This window comes from Labrus mixtus, chromosome 5 (assembly GCF_963584025.1).
Source record: "Labrus mixtus chromosome 5, fLabMix1.1, whole genome shotgun sequence".
NCBI classification, from domain to species: domain Eukaryota; kingdom Metazoa; phylum Chordata; class Actinopteri; order Labriformes; family Labridae; genus Labrus; species Labrus mixtus.
Genome location: NC_083616.1, coordinates 19,868,341 through 19,895,152, shown reverse-complemented (window position 1 = coordinate 19,895,152; position 26,812 = coordinate 19,868,341). Strand labels below are relative to the sequence as shown.

The 26,812-nt window shown below is 42.1% G+C and overlaps 1 protein-coding gene across 1 annotated transcript in view; it reads left to right on the top strand.

Moving 5' to 3' along the window:
- The window catches only part of LOC132974390 (neurogenic locus notch homolog protein 1-like), a 40,692-nt gene that overhangs the window by 5,971 nt on the left and 7,909 nt on the right, over positions 1 to 26,812 (top strand). Inside the window, exons 3-27 of the mRNA XM_061038435.1 lie at positions 6,594 to 6,856; positions 7,447 to 7,785; positions 9,607 to 9,729; positions 9,843 to 10,076; positions 10,443 to 10,598; positions 10,776 to 10,961; positions 11,996 to 12,109; positions 14,933 to 15,046; positions 15,645 to 15,878; positions 15,964 to 16,074; positions 17,444 to 17,636; positions 18,175 to 18,320; positions 18,453 to 18,566; positions 19,298 to 19,417; positions 19,594 to 19,746; positions 19,876 to 20,104; positions 20,635 to 20,836; positions 21,360 to 21,513; positions 21,645 to 21,829; positions 22,406 to 22,538; positions 23,678 to 23,935; positions 24,875 to 24,987; positions 25,095 to 25,669; positions 26,185 to 26,619; positions 26,756 to 26,812. The exon at positions 26,756 to 26,812 is cut by the window's right edge and continues 92 nt beyond it. Of these exons, the coding sequence (XP_060894418.1) occupies positions 6,594 to 6,856; positions 7,447 to 7,785; positions 9,607 to 9,729; positions 9,843 to 10,076; positions 10,443 to 10,598; positions 10,776 to 10,961; positions 11,996 to 12,109; positions 14,933 to 15,046; positions 15,645 to 15,878; positions 15,964 to 16,074; positions 17,444 to 17,636; positions 18,175 to 18,320; positions 18,453 to 18,566; positions 19,298 to 19,417; positions 19,594 to 19,746; positions 19,876 to 20,104; positions 20,635 to 20,836; positions 21,360 to 21,513; positions 21,645 to 21,829; positions 22,406 to 22,538; positions 23,678 to 23,935; positions 24,875 to 24,987; positions 25,095 to 25,669; positions 26,185 to 26,619; positions 26,756 to 26,812 (4,941 nt within the window). The remainder of the gene's footprint in view (positions 1 to 6,593; positions 6,857 to 7,446; positions 7,786 to 9,606; positions 9,730 to 9,842; positions 10,077 to 10,442; positions 10,599 to 10,775; positions 10,962 to 11,995; positions 12,110 to 14,932; positions 15,047 to 15,644; positions 15,879 to 15,963; positions 16,075 to 17,443; positions 17,637 to 18,174; positions 18,321 to 18,452; positions 18,567 to 19,297; positions 19,418 to 19,593; positions 19,747 to 19,875; positions 20,105 to 20,634; positions 20,837 to 21,359; positions 21,514 to 21,644; positions 21,830 to 22,405; positions 22,539 to 23,677; positions 23,936 to 24,874; positions 24,988 to 25,094; positions 25,670 to 26,184; positions 26,620 to 26,755) is intronic.

The window sequence follows — 26,812 nt, the reverse complement described above, 5'->3', positions numbered from 1 at the left end:
ATTTGTGTGATTGAAGTAGAACTGCAGAGCTCATATTGTAGTGTTTATTCACTCTGCCTATGGTGGCACAGTTGTCACTGTGGTTAGCCATGTTATGCTGAGAGGGACGTGTGGAGGAAAAGGAGAGCAGAGAGGCTCCCCCCCCCCCCCCCCCCCCCAGGCAATGCTTTTGAAACAGATCAGACAAGACTAAAAAGAGAGAGAGCACTGCCTAAATTGCGCCAATGTGTTGGCAACATTTTGGAATCAAAACATTTCCGACGTGTTTTTGTAGTTCAGACAGTGTGCAGGAGTTTGCCAGCATTTTTGGTTCTAAAAAAAATAAATGACCTAACAATTGAGTTCCTACAGTAGGACTTAGGAAAACATTTATCGATATCGTTTGATCTGGCAGTGTCTCAACTCAAGAGAGTTTTCGCTAAAAGTCCTCTAGTAACACAAACGCAGCGTTAGAGTGATCATCAAAATAGTTGCCTGATGATTTTCTGTTGGTCAACTAATCAGTAATTGGGTACAGGTCTGATACTTGTCTAACAAACACTTTCTCTATTGAACATTTTTTTTCGGATTATCTTCGCTTTCAGTTTATTCCCCATATAATGTGGTGGAGATCATTTAAATTTATGTAGTTATCTCAACAATCATGGCCCATCCAAGGCCTTAGCAATAGATTTCAGAACCACAGTATAATCATAAACTATAGAAGAAAAAAAAAGTTGTAATAAACTCAACCTTTTATTTAAGCCGTTTTCACAATCTGAGAATTTATAGTGAATGTCTGGCGGGCTGCTTATCATCTTCCTGAACTGGTTATTCCAGAATTCACCGCAGGAGACACAGAGTTTGTGTGTGTGGGGTGGGGTGGGGTGGGGGGGACAAAGCAACAGAGTCAGTTTTTGTCTTTTTTATCAATGCCACGAGTAGCTCCAGGAATTCCCTGTATCAACGAAAGAGTGGAGAAGAACGTACTGGTGAACAGAAAACACAGTGAAGCAGTTAGATGACGTGCACTGCTATTGCACCACTTCCACGCAGGTTGCTTAATATATATGTCATCACCACTTCCCACTCACTTGAAAAGAATTTCCCTGAATATGTCCTGCTGTGTTCGCACATCAGCTAACCCTGACTATGTTGACTATATTCCTCTTTTCCTGTCTGGACTACAAAACGTGACACCCCCCCCCCCCCCAAAAAAAAGGGCTATGTCCTAAACTGTGGGTTTCATGTACCATTACAGACCTAACTAATAGCCTTGTCTCCAGAGTAATCTTTTTCATATTTGCTGAAATCTACGGCGAGATGGATAAACAAAAATGTATCCTAAAATAATCCTAATAATTCTGCCATTTACATGACTGGAGCCCGACACTGAGCCTGTCTCTCACAGAGATTGACATGCTGCAATAATTGAAATAATGCACAACCTAAATCCCTAAGCTCCTTAAAATGAAATCCAGATTTGAGGCCCTTACAGCTGCCAAAAATCTGTGGACCCACTCTAGGTTTTTATTTGTATACAGTGCACATGTGCGGCCTGAATATGACGTTCACAGCCTCTGTCCCAATCCGTGTGCGACCTCAGAAAGACGGCAGATGGCAGATTGGCCCGAAAGTGAGGAAAGCCCCTTTAGAGCGACGCCTGGCCTTGGGTCAGATGTCACCGCAACATCTGCTGCGGGCTCGAGCCGCAGCCCAGCCCTGTCATGCATCCCATCAGTGTCGCCGACCTGTTGCCACGGGCTACAGCGGTAGCAGTAGAAGAAGAGACGATCCTAGAAGTGAGTACGGAGGAGAACAATGAGGTGCTACGGGGCAGGGATGACAGAAAGGATAATAACAGTATCAGCCTTACAGAGGAGATCGCTCCACTGCTGTCCTGCGGTTATACGATCCCCCTCAAACACCTGATATTTGCTCAGCTTCTGATTTGTGCCCTTCTTTTCATGCCTTTTTATTTACCTTTCCAGCAGCCCAGTTTACCTTCTGCGGTTGAGATGATCCTGCTCACCAGGCCTGCAGATTTCTCTTGTTGAAGCAGCTGCTTTGCTTTGTTTGTTTTAAATTCTCCATAAAAGAGTCGTTGGATGTCTTTTGTCTTTACCCTTTTTTTTTTTATATATACGATTTTGCACTCATTGAGGCTGTTCAGCTTGCTGCCTGTAGAAGCTGTTTTGTGCATTTTTGAGCATCTATTTGACATGCTCCTGCCAAGTTACAGAGCAAACTGTTACCAGTCTTTGCCTAGCGTGTGCTACAGTCGACTCCCTGCTAGCACCTCAGCTGGAGTGTGTTTGGATAGTGCCTCCACGTGCACCAAGGTGAGGGTGCAGAGGTTCCATCTATTTGTATTTCAGGCCTCAGTGTGAGACACTGGGCTGTTTTGCAAGGGGAGATGCCCACTTTTAAAGCTAGCACAAGTTTTTTTTTTTCCCCCTCAAAGAAGAAAAAAATCAGCGAGCTTTGGGTGAAGAATCAGGACAGGAGACTCTGGAGTAAACAGCAAAATTTCCCGCCTCCTTTCTGTGATTCTTCCCTCAAAAACCCAACCAAACCAGTTCCAGTTCCCTTTCTCTGGTACTCCTTTGTTTGTTCCCCTGCTTGTGTGTGTGTGTGTGTGTGTGTTTTGGATTTTAAGCTCCCCTTTCAAATGTCGCAGACCACAGTAAAGCAGCAAGGCAGCGCAGAGGAACTTGGAAGAAAGTGAGCGATAGTCAGAGTTGAGAATTATAAATCTTAATGTGGTGTCTTGCAAATGGAAAGAAATCGGGGTATCGAAGAGAGGGATTTGGAGGGAAAATGGTGAGCCGAGGGGAGCGGGAGGATGCCAGTGACCATACACGCGGCTTTTAACAGAGGAAGTGAAATGAAGTATGAGAAGAAAAAAAAAGCAAAATTCATCATTGAGCCATTTACAAAAGAAATATTCAGAGATTTTTTTTTTTTTGCGGGAGGGAGAAAGAGGAGAGGAAAGAGGAGGTGTAACAGCTGAATACACCCAGCCTGTGGTCAAGTCTGAATTGGGAGGAAACACAATGGGCCCACTCATCCTTCGCTCTTACTCCCTCTTTTTTTTTTCTTCCTCTCTCACTCCTCATTTCACTGCTAAGTAGTAAAAAGGGAGGGAGAGAGGGGGCCAGTGTTGGTATTCAGATGCCAACACTACAAAAGACCAACTTAATGATACCTGGAAAACATCTCAACACTTTTTAAAATCTTTTTTTTTTTTTGTGTGTTTTATGATTGTATTCGATTTTTTTTGTGGATAAATCGTCCTTTCTACTCTGAAGATTCTTCTCACCCCAAAACAGATTAACTCAATCTGACAAACTCAACTGCATTGCCAGAATAGAACCATGAAAGTGAAATATTCAGGCAGTTTAGGGAGTAATGATCTTGATTTGAGCAGTACATAGTCTCAACTCAAGCTTGAGGACATTCGTAGGATGGGGTGCCATGCAGAGCACAGAGGCAGTGGTGGGATCGGGGATGTGGGAGGAGTGGGAGAGATGATGGGCTGGGGGGTGGGGGTGGGGGGGTTGTGAATGGCCGGGGCAGCAGCTGCCGTCTGCTCATTAACATGCACACCTGCTCCCTACGGCCTTTTTCCAGCAAGCTTGTGTGGCGCCTCACGACCTCAGCACCCGCCACTGCTGGGACTTTAAACTGGACTGGTCTTCTAGCAGCCAGATCTGCTACTTCTTCCCTCTCGCTCCCTTTTTATACACGCATACACATACCCTTTGAATGTCCTGCAAGAGACGTGATGCACAAATCATGAGTAAGAAAATCTAGCTTCACAAGTGGTTTTTATGAAATGCTGGGGTCATCTGCCCACATTTGAAGTGTTCAAAGAAGTTCAACTATTGTTTTCTAACAGCAGCAAGTATTGAATAAAGGGTTAAATGGAAAAAAACGAGTTACATTTAGCAGATTGTGAAGCTCCCGTATGGTAACACAATGTTGTACTTGTGATTCTAAAGAAACTGTAAAGAATTTATTTTTATTCTTATTTGCATGAATCTGACTTTGCAACCACTGTTGGTTTGCGCTTAATGCTACGATGATCCGAGTCTAATTGACACTCAGCCAAGCCACCTCTTCGCGGTGACATGCCACCACTCACTGCTGCTGTTTGTGCAGCGGGCATTCTAGCATGTGATGTTTTCTTTTCCTTACCACAGTCCTAAGGCCACCTAATCCCCTGAGAGAGAGACCCTGTCTAAACACACGCCTGTCCCTACAGAGGGGCCATGGCTTAGTCCCCATTTACACACACACAGACACAAGCACAAAGTCACACAGGACCCCCAGGAATGTTTGGGGACATGGTCCTGCCAGCCCCTCAGGGCGTACAGACTTGCTGGCTCTGTTCAGGTATTTGAGAATAAAGGCAGATTTTGATTTCATGGGAAGGCTGCTTTGATGTGCACAGGATGTTTAATGTGCAATATTGTTTCTGCATTAGAGTGTACACACAATATTTCGAGAGAACTGTTGTCTGTGGAATTTGCGCTGAAAAAACAACAACAAAACCTTCACAGTTTTGAGACATTCCCAAATGGTGTTTTTTTTTTTTTTTTCTGCACAAGAATTCACACATCAGGAATCTTTCATCTTTTTGACAGAGTTTGCGCTGCAGTTGCTTCCGTTTCATCGTCTTCCCATCTCTTGTCTGATGCCGGACCAAATCCTCTCTGGGGAGCGAAGAATAACGAGCATTGAGGTTGTGGCACGGCTCTTTGAAGTTTCCATAATGTTGGCTTACAGCTCAAACACTGTGGCATAGATGCTTCCTTGTCTTCAGGATGAATGAGTGCTGACAAAAGGGTCAAAGTGAGCACATTTCAACCCGGAGAGTTCTTGAAGGGTGCCATGATGGCGGGTTTTCTTGTACCCCGACTCCTGGAAAGAACGGATTAGGAACAAGAATTCCGAATACCGCACATTTTTTTGTTTTTGTCTTAGAGGCTATTGAGGAGATGCTTTGTTTTTGTAATGACCAGGCCTCAATGGCCACCCAGTGTTGTTGACAACAGTATTGAATCGGTGAAGGTGATGAATATGGGAATGTGGCGGCAGAGAGGCTCTTATTGTGGAGGACTGAGGCGGTTGTTTTTGGTGTCAAACAACTCCAATATCGTTGTGTTTCTCACAGTTATACACCTGTACTTCAGCTTTTTTGTACACAAGGAGACGGCAGCGTTTGTCTTTGTCTTTGTTTATTTAGATATTTACTGAATTAAAACTTCAGACATTTAAAGGGGAAGTCATTTTGAAAGATTGCATCCGTTTTCCTGGTCGCTCACATTTCAGAAGTTATATTAGTTTAACAAAAGCTTACGAAGAAAGTCATTGTTCTGTCATTTTTATAAAACAGATTATGAACAAATACATTGATTAACAGTTAATATCCCAGATTTGTTTGGTTAATCGATTTGTTATGGCAATAAAATCTCAATACATTGTGAAAATATTTCTCAGAACTGAAATTACATCTTCAGTTGTTGTCATGTTTTATCCGATCAACACCCCAAATACTTCCATAAATTAACAAGTAAAATGAAGAAAATCAGCATATCATCACATTCAAGGAATAGTTCAACCTTTCAAAGCAAAATAATAGTCCTACATTTTATTAAGAAGGTTAGACAGGACTTTTTTATTTTTCTTATGCATGACTTAAATAGTTTTGTATGTATTAAAATGATTGGCCTTAACATTTTTACTCCTAAAGCTTCAGCTTCAAGTTTCACATGATTGACCTGTCCTCACCTACAATATTGTTTTAGGATTTGAAAGCAATTGTGAATGTAAACGCACAAGGTCCTTGTCCTCATCTTCCTGTGTTATTTTCTTATGGGTGTGTGTGGGATGTGAGAGACTGCACACTGACTGTGTAGGTATGAGTGCGTGTGTGTGTGTGTGTGTGTGTGTGTGTGTGTGTGTGTGTGTGCACATGCTCTCAGTGTGTGTGGCCTCTTTGTTGAGCCGTTCATATCCTCAGGGGACACTCTTCAACCCCTCTCATTGTAATTGTAAATGTGTAAATCTGCAGGATCTCTCTCTCCTTCTCTCTCTCTCTCGCTCACTCGCTCGCTCTCTCTCTGGGAACTTTTTCACTGGGGTCCAAGCAGTGTTTATGACTAACCTGTAAGAAAACATCACTGGAGTTTTCCCCCTCCTCCCTCACTTTCAGACTTTCTCTGTTTTACAGCGTGAAACTCATTGTTCACGGGGCTGATGGCAGACAGACGAATGTCCTGTTTAAAGCCTAGTATCTAATGGTTGTGTTGTCTGCGGTGTTGTAAAAAAAAAAGAAGCTGTATGGGAACAAAGTACTGCACAAAGGGTAGCCCCTTGATGAGTCTTAAGAGTTGTCTTGTGAACTCTTCACTTAGCGCTGAATAAGATAGGAGAAGAAAGAATAAGAAGAAATAGTGTTTTGGAATTCCCTTTCACTGACCTGAAGCTGAACCTTCTGGGAGAAACTTCAAATACTTCAAATCATATCTGTTAATGAGTTACAAAGTGGTGGTATCTTCCCCGTGTTGCCAGATCATTTGCTGACCTCTCTACTTGTGTTCTCTCAGGTGCCGAGATGGATACGTAGGAAGCAGGTGCCAGTTTCCTGACCCGTGTACCTCCTCACCATGCATGAACGGCGGCGCGTGCCGGGCCGTGACAAAGGGGAACACGGTGGATTTCAACTGCACCTGCAAACTTGGCTTCAACGGCCACCGTTGCGTGACGCCCATCGACAACGTCTGCATCAGCTCGCCCTGTCGCAACGGAGGCACCTGTGAGCTGGAGAGTCTCACGACGTACAAGTGTCGCTGCCCACCTGGATGGTCAGGTAACACGTCGCTGTAGTGTGGCAATAGAAGATAAATGTTTCCACTTTGGGTTTGGTTTGACGACATCATGTGGATGTCGTAGATGAAAACAGGGAAGGAAATAGAAGAAGAAAAAAAAAACAAAGACATGCCAGCTTCCCTCTAATATAGTTTTTTCTTATGAATCCCTTGATACATGTAACTCTTTAGTCTAATAAATTGTTTTACACTACCACTTGCAATTAGACTTATTGAGGTGGTAAAACACTGCGTGAAATTTTTGTATGGCCTTGAAATAAAAACAATCAAGACTTTGCAAATCAATGAATTCTCCAAATCAGAGCTCAACATGTTTTTTTTCTTCTTCAGGAGATTTGAGAAGACTTTTTAACTCAAGATGTACTGAAAAACTTTTGTTTTCTGGTCTCTGAGAGTTATCAATCAACAGCTTTGACAGGGTTCAGAGACTTCTTCTGATCATGTCCTGCAGTGTTTCTTACTAGAGCAAAACAGTGCAGAAATGCTTCTAACATATTTCTGATGAAGCAGATCCATCCATTTAGAAATAGGTTAGTTAAGCCTGTAGATCACAAGTTGTCTGTGCCCTCAGGTAAACTGTGCCAACAAGCCGACCCCTGTGCCTCAAACCCATGTGCCAACGGCGGCCAGTGCTCCGCCATCGAGTCACACTACATCTGTACCTGCACGGCCTTCTTTACCGGACAAACCTGCAAGCAGGACATCAACGAGTGTGATGTGAACCCTTCACCCTGCAAGAACGGTGGTGTGTGCATCAACGATGTTGGCGGCTATCGGTGCCAATGCCCACAGGAGTATACGGGAAAGCACTGCGAGAGCCGCTACTTTCCCTGCAACCCCTCGCCTTGTCATAGTGGAGGCACCTGCATCCAAAAGGGAGAGACCAGCTATGAATGCTCCTGTGTACCAGGTAAACATCACATTAAGCCGTGGTCAAAGAGCTGCATTAGAGGAGGTTAATTAGTCTTTAAAGACATGATAATAGGCTGTTCTCTTTTTTGAATGAAGTTTAGCCTTGCTGAACTTTTTCTAATTGAGGGAATGGCGAGCTGGACTAAATAGGAGGTAGCTGTTGAGGCTGTGCTGTGTAGAACCATCTACTTGAATTAAATGTCTGTTGTCCAAGTATAAACAGATATTATTTTAAACAAGCGTAGTGGGTCAACATGACATTGGATCAGATTAAAGATGAATTAAGAGACATATTTTGATAGTCCAAAAACTCCTTCAAATAAACAATGTGCACTTATTTTCAAGTTTGCGACCTATCTTATGAGGTTTTAACTTAACTAAGTAGCATGTTGGCATAAGTAAACATTAAAGTACAGTTTATTAAGAAAAGTGTGAAGAGCTATTGGGACTGACTATCATTTTCTTCGTGAGCTAGGGACTTAGCCATTAGCTCAACGGCCACAATAAGCGTCTATTACCTACACACACTTCATGGACTGCTTACATTTTAGGTCTTTCCAGACTTTGCATAGTTACTTATTAACCTTAAACATCAAAGAAGAAATGTTTTTAGTTTGATAAATATTGCTAAAATAAAATATATTTGATCGTTGAAATTGTAACGTATGATCCTCTTGAATTGAGTTCACCTATTTCATCTTTGAATGCACTGTGTTCCTGAAGTCTCTTTAATTTTCTGAAGCTGGTGGCTGCTTGGTGCTGTGTAAAAGATGATGTCATTTAAGGCAGGGCTGTTCCTGCTTATGTTGTACTCAGTGTGCATAGTGTGTGAACAAGGCAGAGCAGGAAGGCATTGGGGCTTATCATAAGGAAATGGTCAAAGGACAACATCCTTTTCACATTGCAGAGTGAAGCAAAGCTCACTGGGACTACAGTTCTGAACCTCATTACCTTTGCATAGCTATGCCTTGTTTTGACTGCTTAATTAGCCCTATTACAACATAGCAAAATATTGAATGGCAACTTTTCTTCCCAGCTATATCATCCCTGTCATACCTGGAGAAGTTGAAAATGTGTTCCACACTCAACGTCTCTGCTGCTCTCGATCCTGACAGTTACCTTTTGGACTAATGCCATGAAGCATTTTTCTGTATGTGGGTCACTGTTTTATGTTGTGCTCCAAAGGATGCATGGACACAGGCACTGGTGGGGCAGGATACAATTTTCAATACAAGTGTCACACTATTACACTTCAAAGCAATGCCTGAATGTGCAGAGAAAAGTAAAAATGTATCAGCAAAATGCTTCAAAAACTGCACTGCTAGTAAGAAAAAAATACTTTGAACGATGCAGGTATCATGTTGTTCTGCATGTGCTATTTATGAAAAAAAGTAAAATGAATATTCTGAAGATAAAGGCAAATATCTTTTTAGGAAAGAGCATATTTTTTTAGAAGTCAATTGAAGAAATGACTTGAACTGTTTTTAATTTTCCCTGTAAATGATCCAGCATGCCACATGTACAGTCCGGTGGTTGCCTCTTGTGTAACTGAATGACAGAGTGGATGCTAGTACATGGTTAGAATGCCACAGACCTCAAAGAGGGTACAGCTGCCTCTCTGCTGGGAGGAAAGAGACAGTTGACCACACTTAACTGAAGACAAGTTTCACTCTCTTTCTTTCAACGGCAGCAAATTGTCTTTAAGCCAGGAGAACTGAGCAGCTGAAAAACGTGTAATTTCACTGCTTGAGGAAATGACAAACTCACGCTTTAACAAATACATGCGGGTCTGTAATCTATATGTCTCTCTTTGTCGTAGGTTTTACAGGAAAAAACTGCAACCACAACATCGATGACTGTCCAGGTCATGAGTGCAAGAATGGAGGGACATGTGTGGATGGTGTAAACACGTACAACTGCCAGTGTAGACCAGAATTTACAGGTTTGTGTATCGATTCTACTACATTTTTTAAATTAAATAAAAGCAATTATCACTTCAGGATTTTGGAGATTAAAGCATTACCTTGAATCCTCCAACCTCTGCTTCTCTCACAGGTCAGCTCTGCACAGAGGATGTTGATGAGTGCCAGCTGATGCCCAACGCCTGCCAAAACGGTGGCACGTGCCACAACACTTACGGCAGCTACCAGTGTGTATGTGTCAACGGCTGGACAGGAGACGACTGCAGTGAGAACATAGATGACTGTGCGAGTGCTGCATGCCACCACGGATCCACCTGCCATGACCGCGTTGCTTCTTTCTACTGTGAATGCCCCAAAGGACGCACAGGTATTTACATGTTTGGTGTGGAACTGATATCTAAACGCTTGGCAGGAAATGTTTTAATGGCCAATTACAAAAGCTTTCAGCATTATTAATAGTGAATAGTTTTCTCAGCAATCAAAAAAGAAATTAAATCTTTGCTGTCAATCCTGTACTATTTTAATGTTATTACATGTTGCACTATTCACTTCAATCAAAATAATCCTATCAAAATAAAAGGGGAGTTAAAGTTCACTTGAGGGGATTTATCTGATCATTTGCAGCTCCCTCTGGAGCCACAATAGTCTTTTGTCTAACACTCTTTAAGTGCTTGATTTGCAAAATCCCATTTGTACTAGTAAAAAGTCAATGAAAGATGTTCTTGTATATCAGGACTGCTGTGCCAGCTGGATGACGCCTGCATCAGCAACCCTTGTCAGAAAGGCTCCAACTGTGACACCAACCCTGTCAGTGGAAATCACTTCTGTACCTGCCCGTCAGGATACTTCGGAGCTTCCTGTGATCAAGATGTGGACGAGTGCTCGCTGGGTAAAAAGTCAAACCATCTGATGCATTTCAGCTTTTCAATAAAAATGTCAACAAAAGCTCTCACCATCACACATGCATCAATAATTCTATTCCATCAGACACAATAGTAGCTTATTCTCATCGTGTATAATGTCCTGTACATACATGTTGAATTTATGTGAACATCTTTTTGAACAGGTTCCAACCCCTGTGAGCACGCAGGCAAGTGTATAAACACCAAGGGTTCGTTCCAGTGTAAGTGCCAGCGGGGTTACGTGGGGCCGCGCTGTGAGCTGGACGTCAACGAGTGCATGTCCAACCCGTGTCAGAATGAAGCCACCTGTCTGGACCAAATCGGAGACTTCCACTGCATCTGCATGCCAGGTAAGATATTTTAAGACAGCTTTTAAAATACAGTTATACCAGAAAAGATGACACTGAGGTACTAGAGAAAAATTCGAAGTTATTTAAAACTCTTTTTTGACCACTTCACTTTGTCCCATGGCATGTTTTCTCATAACGTGAAATATAGTGGAAGTTAAGAGTTTTTGACATCCAATATAGTAAATTGAGGCCTACAAACAAGTCACATAAACGCTCAATTAACTTTTGATGTAATATACTCTGTTGTGTTGATAATGAACTAAAAAAAGAAACCTGTTTAAGTGCACAGAACATGCCTGTATTGTCTTTCTTCTTCACATGATGATTAATGATGATTTGCAGAAAGTTGAAGACACTTCACTTAATCCTTGAATCTTTTAAGACATTTATTTAGAGAAAATGTCCCATAATGTGTTTAATGTTTCCAACATGTGAAGATCAGCTGATTTTCAGTTACTGTCAGTGAAACTTATTGGGGTTTGGACAATCTTTTCGGTCAAATGCACTGAGTCCCTTGAAGGTGTATACATGTATCTTTAAAGTATTGATGATAATTGTCACTGCAGTAACTCAATCATAAACCTAAATAGAGGGAAATAATGAAAAGGCAATCGACTTGTAGAAATCATTGGACAAAAAGTGGCTAATAAAAGTAATCGATTCATGACTTTTTAAGAAAATTTCCAATCATCTTTTTTTTTTTTAAATGCTCAATTTTGAGGAGTTTAAAGTGTTAGGATGCTTATAAGGAAAGAAACTCTCACGGTGCCGGACTGTTTGTTGGACTACTACAAGGTATGAGATAACTTGTTTTGTCCAAGTATAAATAACAACTACGACTTATATTATACTTTTCTTTATAAATGAAGAATATAATTGTTTACAGCAGTCCTCCAGTATTTATAAAGCCACTATAGTATCATACAGTTTCAACCTTATAAAGTGGTAAATGCCAGCAGTGTTAAAATGTTTCTCACTGTGTCTCTGTTTAACCAATCCATCTCCTTCCCGCTTCTCCCTTGCTAATTGGCCAGGTTACGAGGGGGAGTTCTGCGAGATCGATACAGACGAGTGCGCCAACAGCCCCTGCCTGAACAGCGGCAAGTGTATCGACAAGATCAACGCCTTCCACTGCCAGTGCCCCACAGGTGAGGCTTCTGTACCTCTGCAGAGGAGGGGGAGGTGGGGGTGGTGGGGGAGCGGGAGGAGGCGCGGGGCCAGAGGGCACAGGGGTCGATCTCTCTCTCTGCACCTCGCTGTCTTTCTCGTTCGCTCAAACACAAACACCTTTCTGGACGGGCGCTAATCCCAGCCCTGAGGCAGGCTTACGCAGGCCCGGGTAGCCCCGAACGAACGCAGCAGTCGAGATAGAGAGGGAGAAAAAATCTATAGGGAAAGGCTTGAGGAAGTTTAAACTTTTTCAAACAAGTTTTTTTTATTTCTTTAAAATGTTTGATGAGTGAGCAGAAACTTGTGCATCCAAACAAGAAGAAAAAAGAGAAAAGAGAGCTAATAACAGCAGTCAGAGGAGTAACTATAACACTCTAAACAATATCAGTTTCTGTGTTATGGTGGTGGATAATAAGTTAACCTTTTGACAGTTAGTTGTTTTGCTTTTCCTTCTCGAAAAATACCGTTGGAGTTACTCTATTGATACAAGAGCTATTGATGTTTTGTTCAGAAACAAAGGAATGCAACTACTGTAGCTGGAAAAGAGAGAAAAGAAGAAAGCAAAGGAACGATCTTCAAACTCCCCAAATCTGTTTTTTTGTTTTGCATTCTTTCATTGAGATCACTGAGGTGGAAGTAATTTTCTTTTTTTCTTCTCGAGAGGGAAACATAGCAAAGCTCAGAGACGGGTGGATCAAAGGCGGCCTGGGTGGAGAGACACAGGATTCCTCCTGTTGTGAGAGAAAAGAAGGGAAGAAGGAAAGACAGAAAGTGAATTAGATAAAAAAGGGAAATAAAGGAGAAGAGACACCCAACAAGGAAGCTTTACACGTAATAGAGATGAGGCACAAGAGTGAACACAAGAGCTTAACGCCTCAGAGAAGTCTGTGTGTGACAGTGAGAGGGTTATGTGAGGAAGCAGCACAAAGTGGTGGCAGTGAAAGTGTTTTTTTTTAGAAGGGTTGAGGGTAGATGAGGGGGGTTGAGATGCACAAACCGTTATACTGAAGCAGGAAGGGAGGGGTAAAAAATAAGGGAAGGGGTTTTAACTGCCCTGCTTGAGATGTAAATTTGTCCCATTGCGAGCCAGGCCTGAGGCGACGGTCCCCTCTTATTATTTCTGTACATGGAATAGCCATGGAAACCCTGCTGGGAGCCATTGAATTGTCTGATTCCTGCAGTCTGGGGATTAATCCCTCTTTGGCTGCTGAGGTGCATGTAGTCTGTGTATGTGTGTATGGATATTCACAAGTGTTCATCTGTGTAGAACATTCTTTCACATATTTTCTTTTTAATTTTTGGCTCTTTGATTTCAGTCACAAGTCCTTTTTTAACACTGTAACTGAGCTGTTAGGGAATTTAACTTTTGAGTCACATCCTGGCAACAGAACCCCCCCCAAACCACTCAGTCTCTGTATAAATGTTAGGAAACTGGCAGGGATGCTCATAGACGAGACTCGTGTTGTTTACCACCCCTCAGACTGCAAAAAGCTGATCTTTCACCTTTTTATGTTTAAGTTTCTCCTTTATGATATTAGCCAAATGTGTTTGTTGAAAGTACCATTGTTCTAATGTAAGCGTTTCATTTCTAAGGCTAACTATTGCAGCAAAATCTATACTGAAAATACAAAAATTACCAAATAAGAAAGTAAACTCTAATAAAATGTTTGTAGGTTGTAATGAATGGCTTATATATGTACATTTTTAAATATCTACAGTATATACAAACACTCCAGTCAGAAAGTGTCAAGAGCTCATAGGAAGAGAATTACTTTGACGACATCAGTTTTAAGCCATTCATAAATACTTTGAACTTAAAAACTTTTCATTTTCCGGGTTTAAAAACAGGATAAGATTATATTAGAATGAATCAAATGTTATTGTAATTTACAAGGAATACATTTTTTTATCAGCCTTCTCTTTTGATGAGAACCTGATATTTTACTTGGTATTGCTTGCAGCTGAAAGTAGCAAAGTCTGCTGGGAGAAATCAGCTCGGCAGGCAGACACCGAAATACTTCCTCACCGGATTAGCTGCTACTTAGTCTGTCTCTTTAGCTTAAACCACCTGTGTGTTCCTGCTGGGGTGTAGTGGAGGTTTTGTGGGGCGACGTTATCTCTTCATCAAACAACATCCCACTCTGAGTTCTCGGACTGTACCATCATGTGACCGAGGGGGGAAGACAAGAAAATATCAGAGATGAATAACTCTAGGAGGAAGGCATAGCCTGCTGACTGATTTTGAATGACAAGGATGTTGAATAGTGGAGGCTCAGAGGTCAAGCTGGTTCTTTTAAGAGGCAGTCGGGGACTAGAGGGGGTTGTTGCGGAGGGGCGAGAGCAAGACGGGAGAATGCACATTGTGATGGAAAAGTTTTTGGGGACAAAAGAGGCAACGGGCTCAGTTCGGCGTTGCGCTGAGCAGACAGGCTCTCCTTTGTCTCTCAACCCTTGGTCAGGAGGCCTCGCAACTTTCATTCTTCCCTTATTTCTTCCCTCCCTTTCCCCCCTACTCCCTAGCCCCCCCCCCCCTGAATTTGTCCCCCCTTTCCCTTTTGGGCTCACACTGAAAAGAAGTGAGAGGGAAAATAGAGAGTTTGTAGTGTTTCACAGTTGTTAATTAACATGCAGATTTCTGATTCATTGAGAGCACTTATAGTATGGGCTCAGGATTATAAGTAGGGCTGGTTTGAAACGGTGAGAACACAGTAGCAATGTCTGTACATAAACACACACACTCACACACATGCGCTTCGCCATGCTCTCATGCACACAGTAACACCCTCTTGATGTTTTTCCAGGCTTCACTGGGATCCTTTGCCAGATAGACATCGATGAGTGTGCCAGCACGCCGTGCAAAAACGGTGCCAAGTGCACAGACGGACCCAACAAGTACACCTGCGAGTGCACCGAAGGTATACACATATTTGTATGAAATTCTTTACGTTGGGACAGCAGTTTATATATTAACACATACATCAGGAGAAAAAGCTCTCAGGTGTTTTCATTTAATCTAAGCAAAGGTCATTTGTGTGATGAGAATGCCTACAACAGAGAAAAGCTACAACAAAAATCCCTCAGGTTTGGCTAAAGTAAAGCAGCATATCCGACCTACTTGGTGAGAATTAAATCTGAAATATACTGTATCTGGGGAAGCAGAGAAATATTCTTTCCATTACATAGCTGTTTTGAATAAATCTTTAATGTGGAGGTCACTTTGAAATTGCTTCTTAAAAGCAAATATGAAAATACCTAACGTGTATTCATCATGACACCTAGCCTGAATGTCATCATTTCCTCACTTGTAGTAAGTAAATATGAGTGTAAAGAATGCTTCCCATCAGTGGTCAGTAAAATACATTAGTTATAAGGTAAAAGCATTAAAGTCCCTCAGAAAGGCTGAAAAAAGTATGAAATAGTAGAAAGAGAGTAAAACAGTGACACATCCCATTTTTTTTAAAGAAATATGACATGGCAGTGACATGACATAACAAAAAAAAAACAAATTTCCAGGTTATTCTGGAAGGCACTGTGAGACAGACATCGACGAGTGCTACTCAGACCCATGCCATTACGGCACATGCATCGATGGCCTGGCCTCCTTCAGCTGCCACTGCTACCCTGGATACACCGGACGACTGTGTGAGACCAACATCAACGAGTGTCTGAGCCAGCCGTGCAGGAATGGAGGCACCTGCCAGGACCGCGAGAACGCCTACATCTGCAGCTGTCCGAAGGGAACCACAGGTAACCAATGCCTCACACCCACAATTTAAGAGGCACACACATTTTCCCTTGACAATCAAGGTAACTTGAAGCAATTTTCTTACAGGAATTAACTGCGAAATCAACATTGACGACTGTAAGAGCAACCCCTGCGACTATGGCACCTGCATTGACAAGATCAATGGCTACGAGTGTGCTTGTGAACCCGGTTACACAGGTAAGCAACATATGCATGGATTGTTGTTTATTTCATTGCCCAGTTTTGAAGCATGAAAGAGGATTAAGTTATTTTCCAAATGTCTCTCTACAAAAGCTAAATTTAGGGATTAGAAGATGTTACACAGAGAGAAAAGTCAGGAATTATAGGAAGATGAAACATGTGAGTCTGCAAAAGATTTAAACTGTGAAGTCATGACCAAAGCCATTAGAATCAGAGTCAACTTTATTGTCCATTAAGTTATGTCAGTCACACTACGAAGAAACAGGAGACGTGTGTTCATATTCATAATGCAAGCTCTTTCCCTCTAAATTGAATCAGAAATGCATTAAAGTTATTTTAAGACCGGTTAAAAACATGACCACTCTCTCAGGTGAACAGTAAAACAAACAAGTGTTGAAGGTGCATGATTAGTGGAGCAAAAGTATGGCCGAATAAGTGTGGGTCTCGATGGGGAGGGTGACAGATGGCGAGCGAGTGAGCATGCTCCTCTGAGGCACGACCGGTGTCACGTTCCAGCTCCACCCTGTACCCAAACCTGCCGCTGCCTAAACATGCGAATTGCCCTCCCACACAAAGATGGGACACAGACACACTCACACTCAGGCACACACAGTCACCTGGGACTTGAGCAGGAGAAAAGATTCCTGAAAGTTGAGCTGTTAAAAGCTTGGAAGCCGGCCCCTGCTTTAAAGCTAAATGGAGTGCCTTGATGTTATGCGTGGCACCAGGCTGAATGGCGTCAACGCTTCAAGTGGCCGACAAAGGGGGACTTTAAACTCCTCATGTTCTGGAAATTTGATACATTCACCGCGCTGAGATATAGACTTCATTGTGTAGAGTCTTTGCGTGGGACGGCATGAGTTAGCATTGTGTATTTAAAATAATACTTCAAATAGAGTGCAAAGTGTTTAAGAAATGATTGAAGGTATTTTAGAGTTACTTTACTGCTTATACACTTAATAGTGGCAACATGTGGCATGATTAAATATTTTAAAGGAATAGTTTAATAATCTGAAAAACAGTTAGTGATATAACTTGACTCACTCATAGAGTGTATACTAATATGGACGACACGTCTGCATCTCCTCCCATTGTACAAAAATGAATCCAAAAGCAAACACTAGTTGTTATGGAAAGTGTAACAGCTCCTGTGTTAGTCTGTCATGTCTCCTCACGCTGTTCCTACTCTACTCTGCAAGAACAATACAGCAGCTGCATTTGATCATGATGTCATATCTGCTTTTTTTCCCCATCAAAAAACTAAATAAAACTGAACTCCAAAAATGACCACTTGAACAGTCATCAACGTGATCATAACATAAGCATATTGTAAAAAGTATGCTGAAGTATGTTCTCCATTCTGTAGGGACCATGTGTAACATCAACATTGACGAGTGTGCCATCAACCCCTGCCACAACGGCGGCACCTGTATCGACGGCATCAACAGCTTCACCTGTGTGTGTCCAGAGGGTTACCATGACACCACCTGCTTCTCCCAGGTCAACGAGTGCCTCAGCAATCCCTGCATCCACGGTCACTGTGAAGACAAGGTCAACGGGTATGTACATCGACAACACATGAATATTACTTTGAACTGTTCGGTATGTGGTATTTTATTCCCTTCACACGTTTTATTAACTTTGTAAGCCATTAAGAAAGATCTACTTTAATCACACTGTAAATGATCTAAATTGTCAATCCAATTTTTGACCAAGTACTTGTTGTGCTTTTGTGTTGGTTTATGTTATTTTTATTCTCCATTGAGCTAAAATGTACGGATGTAACAATTACAAATATAACACAGAAGCATCTATCTAATTTACAATCACTGATTACATTTTTTTTTTTATTGTAGAAAACTTACAAAACTAACAAATTTGTTGTTGTTTTTTAGTCATAATCCAAGTAAACAAGGGGAATTGCAATGTTCAATGTAAAGTGAGCACTAAAGTGCTTTCTTTTCATTTTATCAGGAATAAGTATTTTAGGTGAAGCGTTCCACTTAAACTCTTAAAAACAATGACAAACATCTGTCAGACTGAATGAATCTTTGGAGATTTATAACTGACCTTTTCCATCATTTTTCTCTCTGTCAGCTATAAATGCCTATGTGATTCTGGCTGGAGCGGCAAGAACTGTGACATCAACAACAATGAGTGTGAATCCAATCCCTGTATGAATGGAGGCACCTGCAAGGACATGACCAGCGGATATGTTTGCACTTGCCGCATGGGCTTCACCGGTCAGTGTTTGTCTTGTGTGACTGAGTGTGTTGATAATTCAGCTCATTTTGTTTGTCCTCCAAACCACACTTCCCCAAACACCTCTTAACTTTGACCTTAAACTGAAGAGTGTTTAACATGTTGTTTGACAGGTCCAAACTGCCAGACCAACATCAACGAATGTGCCTCCAACCCCTGCCTTAACCAGGGGACGTGCATCGACGACGTCGCAGGCTACAAGTGCAACTGCATCCTGCCTTACACTGGTATGAAAATATTACTGGAAATATATTAGATATGTGTTGGCCTGGTGTTCTGGCATATCTCTAGTTGTGGAAGATTTTGTTCCACAGCTCATGTCCTGTAAGTCATTGTCAAAAGAGGAAAAAACGTGCGGCAGATGAAATAACTGTCGAGTAAAGTTCAACAGCAAGACTTCCGCAGAGCTGAAAGAAATCAAACCTTTGACTCACTCTGCTCCTCTGAGATACACGAACATCCCTGATAAGAGAGCTGGAAAATATTCTCTTGTCATCTGAGTTATTATTTGACAAAACAGATATTAATGGAATGCCTAAGGGCAAATTTTCTTGGATTCGTGGAGTCGTCTTTTTGGAAAAATCCACAGGTCTTTGAATAATAAAAGGCTCTTTCTCTGCCGGGGTGGGAACGGGGTTTTTGACACATTTCCTGTTTGCCTGCTTCCTGTCTCAGAGAAAAGCAAATAGCTTCACAATGGCCGGAAAGTGGAGCCAGCTTCCTGAACGAGCCGTGTGTTATGGAAACAGATAGGGAAATGTCTCGGCAGGCCTCCGATACTGACAGAGTCTGGCTAAAATCTTCTGACAGCACTGATTGAAAGATGATTCTGTGTCCATTTAGTTTGGGTTATCTCCAAGGTCATGACCCCTTCATGATGTCACACAGTACATGTTAAAGATACTTTGTATTTTTAAAGGTGTGCTTTAATGGACATTCCTTTGTCTCTGTTTTAAAGGGGAGAACTGTGAGAACTTGATGGCACCGTGCAGCTCCAAACCGTGTAAACATGAAGGAGTGTGCCAGGAGTCAGAGGACTTCCAGAGTTTCTCCTGCGTCTGTCCTGAAGGATGGCAAGGTAAACCCTACTGCCTGTAGGCCCGTGTGTCTTAATTTGTATGGATGCATATATATGTTGGTAGGATTATGGACTTACTGATGAAATAATTAAGTTTCATCAAGTCTTATGAAGGCATTTGTGCCACCTTTCAAAAACGGAAATTATAACTCTTCATCCTCTTCCAACCCTCCAAGGCCAAACATGTGAGGTTGACATCAAAGAGTGTGTGAAGAATCCCTGTCGCAATGGAGCAACCTGTCAGAACACTCTGGGCAGTTATCGCTGCGGCTGCAAACCAGGCTACGCTGGACGCAACTGTGAAACCAACATTGATGACTGCAGACCCAGTAATATATCCGATCTCTTTCCTTTTACTTCTTCGTTTTAAGAATTGAGTTTTTAGTCAGACTAATAGATTCACTCTCAGTTTGGCCGGTCGGCCTGCCCCCTGACATTTTCCAACTCTTCTCTCACAGACCCCTGCAGCAACGGAGGCCTTTGCAGGGACGAGGTGAACGGCTTCCTGTGCACCTGCCTGCCGGGCTTTCGGGGCACAAAGTGTGAGGAGGACATCAACGAGTGTGACAGCAACCCGTGTAAGAACGGAGCCAACTGCACCGACTGTGTCAACAGCTACACCTGCACATGTCCAGCTGGCTTCAGTGGGATTCACTGTGAAAATAACACTCCCGACTGCACCGAGAGGTACAGAAACCACAGACAAAGAATCACATAAGAACATTCAAGTATCTAGAGCTAATGGTTTCATGATCAAACTTCCCAGCTTTAAATATATGAGAAAAGAAAGAGTTTGTAGTTACCCATGATGGAGAGGAAAGGCTGTGTAGACCAACAGGTTTACTGTCATCCACTTGTTAGAGGAGACACTTTTTCTTGTCTGCCATTGCCCCCTGTGGTGGAGTAGGGGACTACACAAGCTAACCTCAGCATCACTGTCCCATAATAAGCAGGTGAAGAAGCCCCTACTTTATCATAGCATGCAACTTTGAAGTTGTTCCTTAAAATACCACTAAACATCCTCAGTGCAGATAGAATATGAAATAGAGCATTGCTTGAACAAAAATATTTTTCCTGTGTTAAAATGAGATGTGACTTTGCCTGACACTGAACTAAAGAATGTTATGATTTGCTTTCCCTATCTCTTCTTCCTTGAAAGTTGAAGAATACTAACATTCTGATGAATTCATTTTCTCCTTTGTTTCTTCTTCCCATAGCTCCTGCTTCAATGGAGGCAGCTGTGTGGACGGCATCAACACCTTCACATGCTTGTGCCCGCCTGGCTTCACCGGGAGCTACTGCCAGCATGACATCAACGAGTGCGACTCCAAACCCTGTCTGAACGGTGGAACCTGCCAGGACAGCTATGGCACCTACAAATGCACCTGCCCACATGGGTACACCGGACTCAACTGTCAGGTAGGAGCGCAGAGAGGGGCCTGTACGTTTACCTTTCAGGTTTCATTACTTTATTTATCAAAGTATTCTAGGAGAGCGATGCCTTTTTACAACAGCTCACCACTGTTGATCAGAGAACTCTCATCCTCGTCGTTTCTGTCTCATTCGAACTGCAATCCAGGCACCGTCAATCCATGTATCTACACATTATCATCTCTTTCATTGTATTTGCTGAACACCTCAGACCACTGTATTTCACATTCACACCTCTACCTTCCTGCAAAGTGTATTTACATTTTAGATAGACTTAAGTTTTATGTTTTAAATTGATTATTTACTATAATAACATAAAAATATATATTTATTCATTACATATCTAATCACAATGATTTGATTTGGGATCAATACAGTCTATTTTTATATCTAGGTTTAGAAGTGGGTCAAAAAGTTTTGCAGGTCAGAAAAACTGTTTTAGATAGGAAATCACTGTAAACATGTTGTTTTTTTTTTAACCCTTTGGTTCCCATGTTCCTGTACCTTTCAGAACTTGGTTCGGTGGTGCAACTCGTCCCCCTGCAAAAATGGGGGGAAATGCTGGCAGAAAGAAACCACCTACAGCTGTCAGTGTGAGACTGGCTGGACAGGACTGTACTGTGATGTCCCAAGTGTTTCCTGTGAGGTAGCAGCCAAGCAGAGAGGTAAAATCCTGTTTTTGTGTTTCAGTCTGCTTTAAAAATCATGTATAATGTATTGAGAATTATCTGTTGATGAAACTGTGTGCAGGCTGAACATAACAAGACTAAGACACTGTATTGTCCTCTCTGTGCAGGAGTTGATGTTGCCCATCTGTGCCGTAACTCTGGTCAGTGTCTGGATGCAGGAAACGTTCATTACTGCCACTGCCAGATTGGATATACCGGAAGTTACTGTGAGGAGCAGGTGGACGAATGTACCCCAAACCCCTGCCAGAATGGAGCCACCTGTACAGACTTCTTAGGTGGATACTCCTGCAAGGTAACAGCACTGAAGAAAACCATTCATCTGGTTGTTGAAATAAAAAGTCAAAGCTGTAGAATATGGATTAAGAAATCCTTTTATTGCAGTGTTTTTCTTTATATTATACGTATCAGAATGCATTTTTACATGTTTAAATTTAAGCCCAATCCTGGGTAATTGTATGTTTAATTATTTAGTTGCATATGAAGTCTTAAATGCCACCCTTCTTGGATTTACATCATCTTAATTCAGATTTTCAAAACATCTCTAGTACCTCTTTTGTATGATGAATTTGTCTTAATGCTAAGGCATACAGCAGGCAGTCTGTTAGATGATACAAACGGGCCTTATGAAGAGGCCTGTTTATAAATAGAAAGCAAATAGCTTGGATGTGTTAATCTCCCCTGGAATAAAGGATCTGCTGGCCTTGGTAGGATGGAGGCCAGAAAACAGCCAGGTAAACAAAAAGTATCTTTGTTTCATGTCAGACATTGATTAAACCCTCCTCTCTCTCTCTCCTCCCTCTGCTTTCCTTTTCTTCCTCTTCCTCTGTGTCTTCTTCTTCTCCTCTTTGGTTCCTCTTTTCTCTCTTAGTGCATGCCAGGATACGTAGGGACCAACTGTTCTGACGAGATCAATGAATGCTTCTCCCAGCCGTGCCAGAACGGGGGCACCTGCATTGACCTGATCAATACCTACAAATGCTCCTGTCCCAGGGGAACCCAAGGTCAGGAGACCCCACACGCACTCCTCCACACCACTCCGCCTCTCCGTCCTCTCCTCCTTGTTTCCACGCTTCATTAATTAGGGCTTAAGAGCAGCCAGGGCATGTCTGAAAACTCCTCCTACCGTCCTGCCTCCATCCCTTCCTCTACTTGTCAAATACACCATCGATTTTTCTCTCACACATGAAGGGAGAGTGTTTAGGTCAGCTCAAACTGTGAAGATATTTAGGTGTGTCCTGAAAGAAGCCAACATGTTGATGGAGGTTTTTTTTTCTTCTTTTTTTAAAGTAATCACTCTTTTTGTAGGTCTAATATGTCTCGAATGGGATTGCTTCATTTAATTTCCAAAATCCTCAACCTTTGCTGTCTTTGCAAAATGGGTTAAATGGAAGAAAATGTCAATACACCTACTTCTTGACATACGCACCCAATTATCATACACCTCATGTTTAACAGCTTGTGTTTTGGGATTTTAAACTTTGCAATTTTTTCAAAAAAAATATCATTTAAACATTGAGTTCATCAAAATTGACTAAATGTCACGTAATATATGTCAACGGTTGTCACTGCAGGAGTTTTTTTATGATTAATGTGAACAGACAGCTGGGAATGATCCTCTCAGACTGTATCTTAATTCTTTTCGTGAGAAAATAATATTTTTTTTATATTGACACATTTATTGATAAGGATAGCACTAATATCTTTTTTTTTTGGGGGGGGGGGGTATGAGAACAGAAATCCTTGCTTTATTATACTATCATTTTGCCCTTATATAGGGACAAAAACAACTGTTGAAAAGACCTATCAATAATTTTCCATTGACTATAGGTCATTTTGGTGTTGAGATTAGGGAAGATGTTTCTTATGTTTGAAGTGGTCAGCGATCATTCATACATGCATAGATTCCTCTGACTGATTTTACAAAAGTCCTTTTCAGGGTTAAGGCAAGTCATCCCGGGATATGAGAGAATAACTGAGTTAAAAGCAGGCATATTGTTAGATAATGGTTTTATCAAAAAAAGTACAATTTCATTGCATAGCACAAAGATGTTCCTTTAATGAACCCCGCAGATTAAATTCATTTCCTACATAAAGAACCAAAATGTCTTTATTGACTTCCCTTCTATACATCCCTATACAGGTGTGCACTGTGAGATCAACATGGACGACTGCACCCCGTTCACCGACCCCGTCACCAAAGAGCCAAAGTGCTTCAACAAAGGGAAGTGTGTGGATCGAGTGGGAGGCTACCACTGCAACTGCCCGGCAGGATACGTAGGGGAGCGCTGCGAGGGAGACGTCAACGAATGTCTGTCCAACCCGTGTGACCCACAGGGCACACACAGCTGCATCCAGCTCACTAACAACTACCGCTGCGAGTGTCGCACCGGCTATACAGGTAAACAGTCATGGGGATAGATGTTAGAGGTTGTTTTGAGTCCTACTTCATTTCTGAGTTGTTAATTTCTAGTTGAGCTGAACATAATGCTATTATGGGATTGTAAAAAGTTTTTAACCCATGGAAGTTATTTTTGAAACTTTTATGTCTGTAAGGATGAAATGTAAAACTCAGGTTAACTTGAAGTGAAATACAGCTGAAAAAAACATTTATTTGAATCAACAGAAATATTTATAAAACAATTCTGACTTTCACTTATGGTGTTTAATTCTCAAGTACAAACACTAGCCCCTTTCACACATGCAATGCACTCCTAAAAACATTTAACATTTCTGTCCCTTGTGGACCTTTTCCTGCAACCCCACGAGTAAACATTTTCGAAAGATCCTGGTGTTAGCCATGATTGAGTGGGCAGGGAAATTGAATTTATCAGCGACCCTTGCACCACTGATGAGAACCTTTGTGCACGTAATGAAACGCTTCATATTCTTCTGAAGTATGTTCTTTTCCATTCTATCGTTTATGCATTGAATATGTCCAAAAACCGTTGCTATAGCGTTGGACTTCATTGCTTCGTCTGCCGTCTTGGATGTGTTGTAAACATCCCACTGTGACTTTCACTGCCTTCCCTTTACATTCCCCTGCCTCCAGAGACCCCCACCCTCTGCCATCTGACTGTATAAATCTCCCCCTGTGAGGGACACGTGTGGAAGGGGCTATTCTCTGTAGACTGTTGTCTAATATGATGTTACTTTAAATAATTTGGTTGTGATTGAATGCATAACTTTAGAAACAGTAACGGTTCTTTCTGACTTTTCACACATGTAAAAAGTGAAGAAGGAATACTTTGAATAATATAATAAGTCCACATTTAAATCATGGTAAAGAATGTGAGGTTATTTTGGCAATATTTACAATATAATTATAATTTTTTTGCAGGTCAGCACTGTGACACGGTGTTTGATGGGTGTAAGGGGAAACCATGTCGCAATGGAGGGACCTGTGCAGTCGCCAGTAACACGCCACATGGCTTCATCTGCAAATGTCCTCCTGTGAGTACAAACTACTAAACATACACACACGGCTTTAATTTTGATGAATTTAATAGAATAAATGTGTAAACCAATTTTTTTTCTTCCTTTTGCTCCTCCTCTTAAAGGGTTTTACTGGCTCCACATGTGAATATGACGCCCAGGCCTGCGGCAGCTTCCTTTGCCGCAATGGAGGCACCTGCATCTCTGGCCACAAGAACCCCAAATGTCTGTGTACCGCGTCCTTCACTGGACCCGAGTGCCAGTATCCCACCGACAGCCCCTGTAACTCCAGCCCCTGCTACAACGGAGGCACATGTGAATACACCTCCGAGGCACCATACTACAACTGCGTCTGCCCGCAAAACTTCAACGGCCTTCGATGCCACATTCTGGATCCCGATTTCCCGGGAGGTGTCGGCCTCGGCATCCTGCCACCACCAACAGAGGTTGAGGTCTCGTGCGAAATCCCGCAGTGTGAGGAAGCAAAGCACAACACGGTCTGCGACGTGCTCTGTAACAACCACGCATGCGGCTGGGACAATGGCGACTGCTCGCTCAACTTCAACGCCCCGTGGAAGAACTGCTCGGACTCGCTGCAGTGCTGGAGATACTTCAACGATGGGAAGTGCGATTCACAGTGCGACAGCGCTGGATGTCTCTACGATGGCTTTGATTGCCAGAATCTGGAAGGACAGTGCAAGTAAGAGGGGCTTATATCTCTATATTTATATTTAGATAACAGTTTTAAAGAAGATTTCTGGGAATGTTTGGTATGGTGCTGATTAAAGGAGCATCTTTTCCCAGTCAGGCCATACAAAATAATAAAAAATATATATTTTGAATCATAGTTCAGATCATAGTTATATATATTTAGATAGAAAAATACAAAAGCATATTGTAACATATCTATTAATAGTATTCTTTTTTTTTTCTAAATACCATAATAATTATTAGTATTTTAATAAGTTGATTTATATGGCAGACTTTTTCCTAACCAGTAATTTACACAATAGGAAAATCTGTATATTTATGACACATCAAAGCTAAAATTAATTATATTTATTTTGCATTATAAGATTAGTGTTTTCACAATTTAACCATTAATTTCTCTCTGAAACTTCAGTTCATATAGCAGCTGAATAAAACAAGGTGTATTAGCGATCCGACCATAATGTACAGCACATCTACATTTCTAACCTTATCTTATTTCTTCAGTCCTCTGTACGATCAGTACTGCAAGGACCACTACGCTGATGGCCACTGCGACCAGGGCTGCAACAACGCTGAGTGTGGGTGGGACGGCCTGGACTGTGCCAATGACAAGCCTGACAAGCTCGCCCTGGGCCAGTTGGTGGTGGTGGTCCACATCGGCCCTGAGCAGCTCCTCAACAACTCCTTCGGCTTCCTGCGCGAGCTTAGCCGCGTCCTCCGTACCAACGTGATCTTCAGGAGGGACGCTAAGGGCGAGATGATGGTTTACCCATACTACGGCAACGAACACGAGCTGAAGAAGTATGTTGCGAAGCGCTCGGTTGATACGTGGTCAGAAGTTCCCGGAAAGGTGCTGAACGTGGTGAAGAGGAGCCTGTTTAAAGTAACTGACAGGAGCAGGAGGATGAGGAGGGAGCTGGATCACCTGCAGATCAAAGGGTACACAAGAAGATATAGAAATTCCTCGTTCGACTGTAGCGCTTAATTTTTTTTTTAGGATCGCAGAGTTTCTTTCTTTTCTACTATGATCCATACTCAACATGACTTCTGTGTCTGCTTTCTCCTCTTTCTACAGTTCAGTTGTTCACTTGGAGGTGGACAACCGTCAGTGCTTCCAGCAGTCCACCGAGTG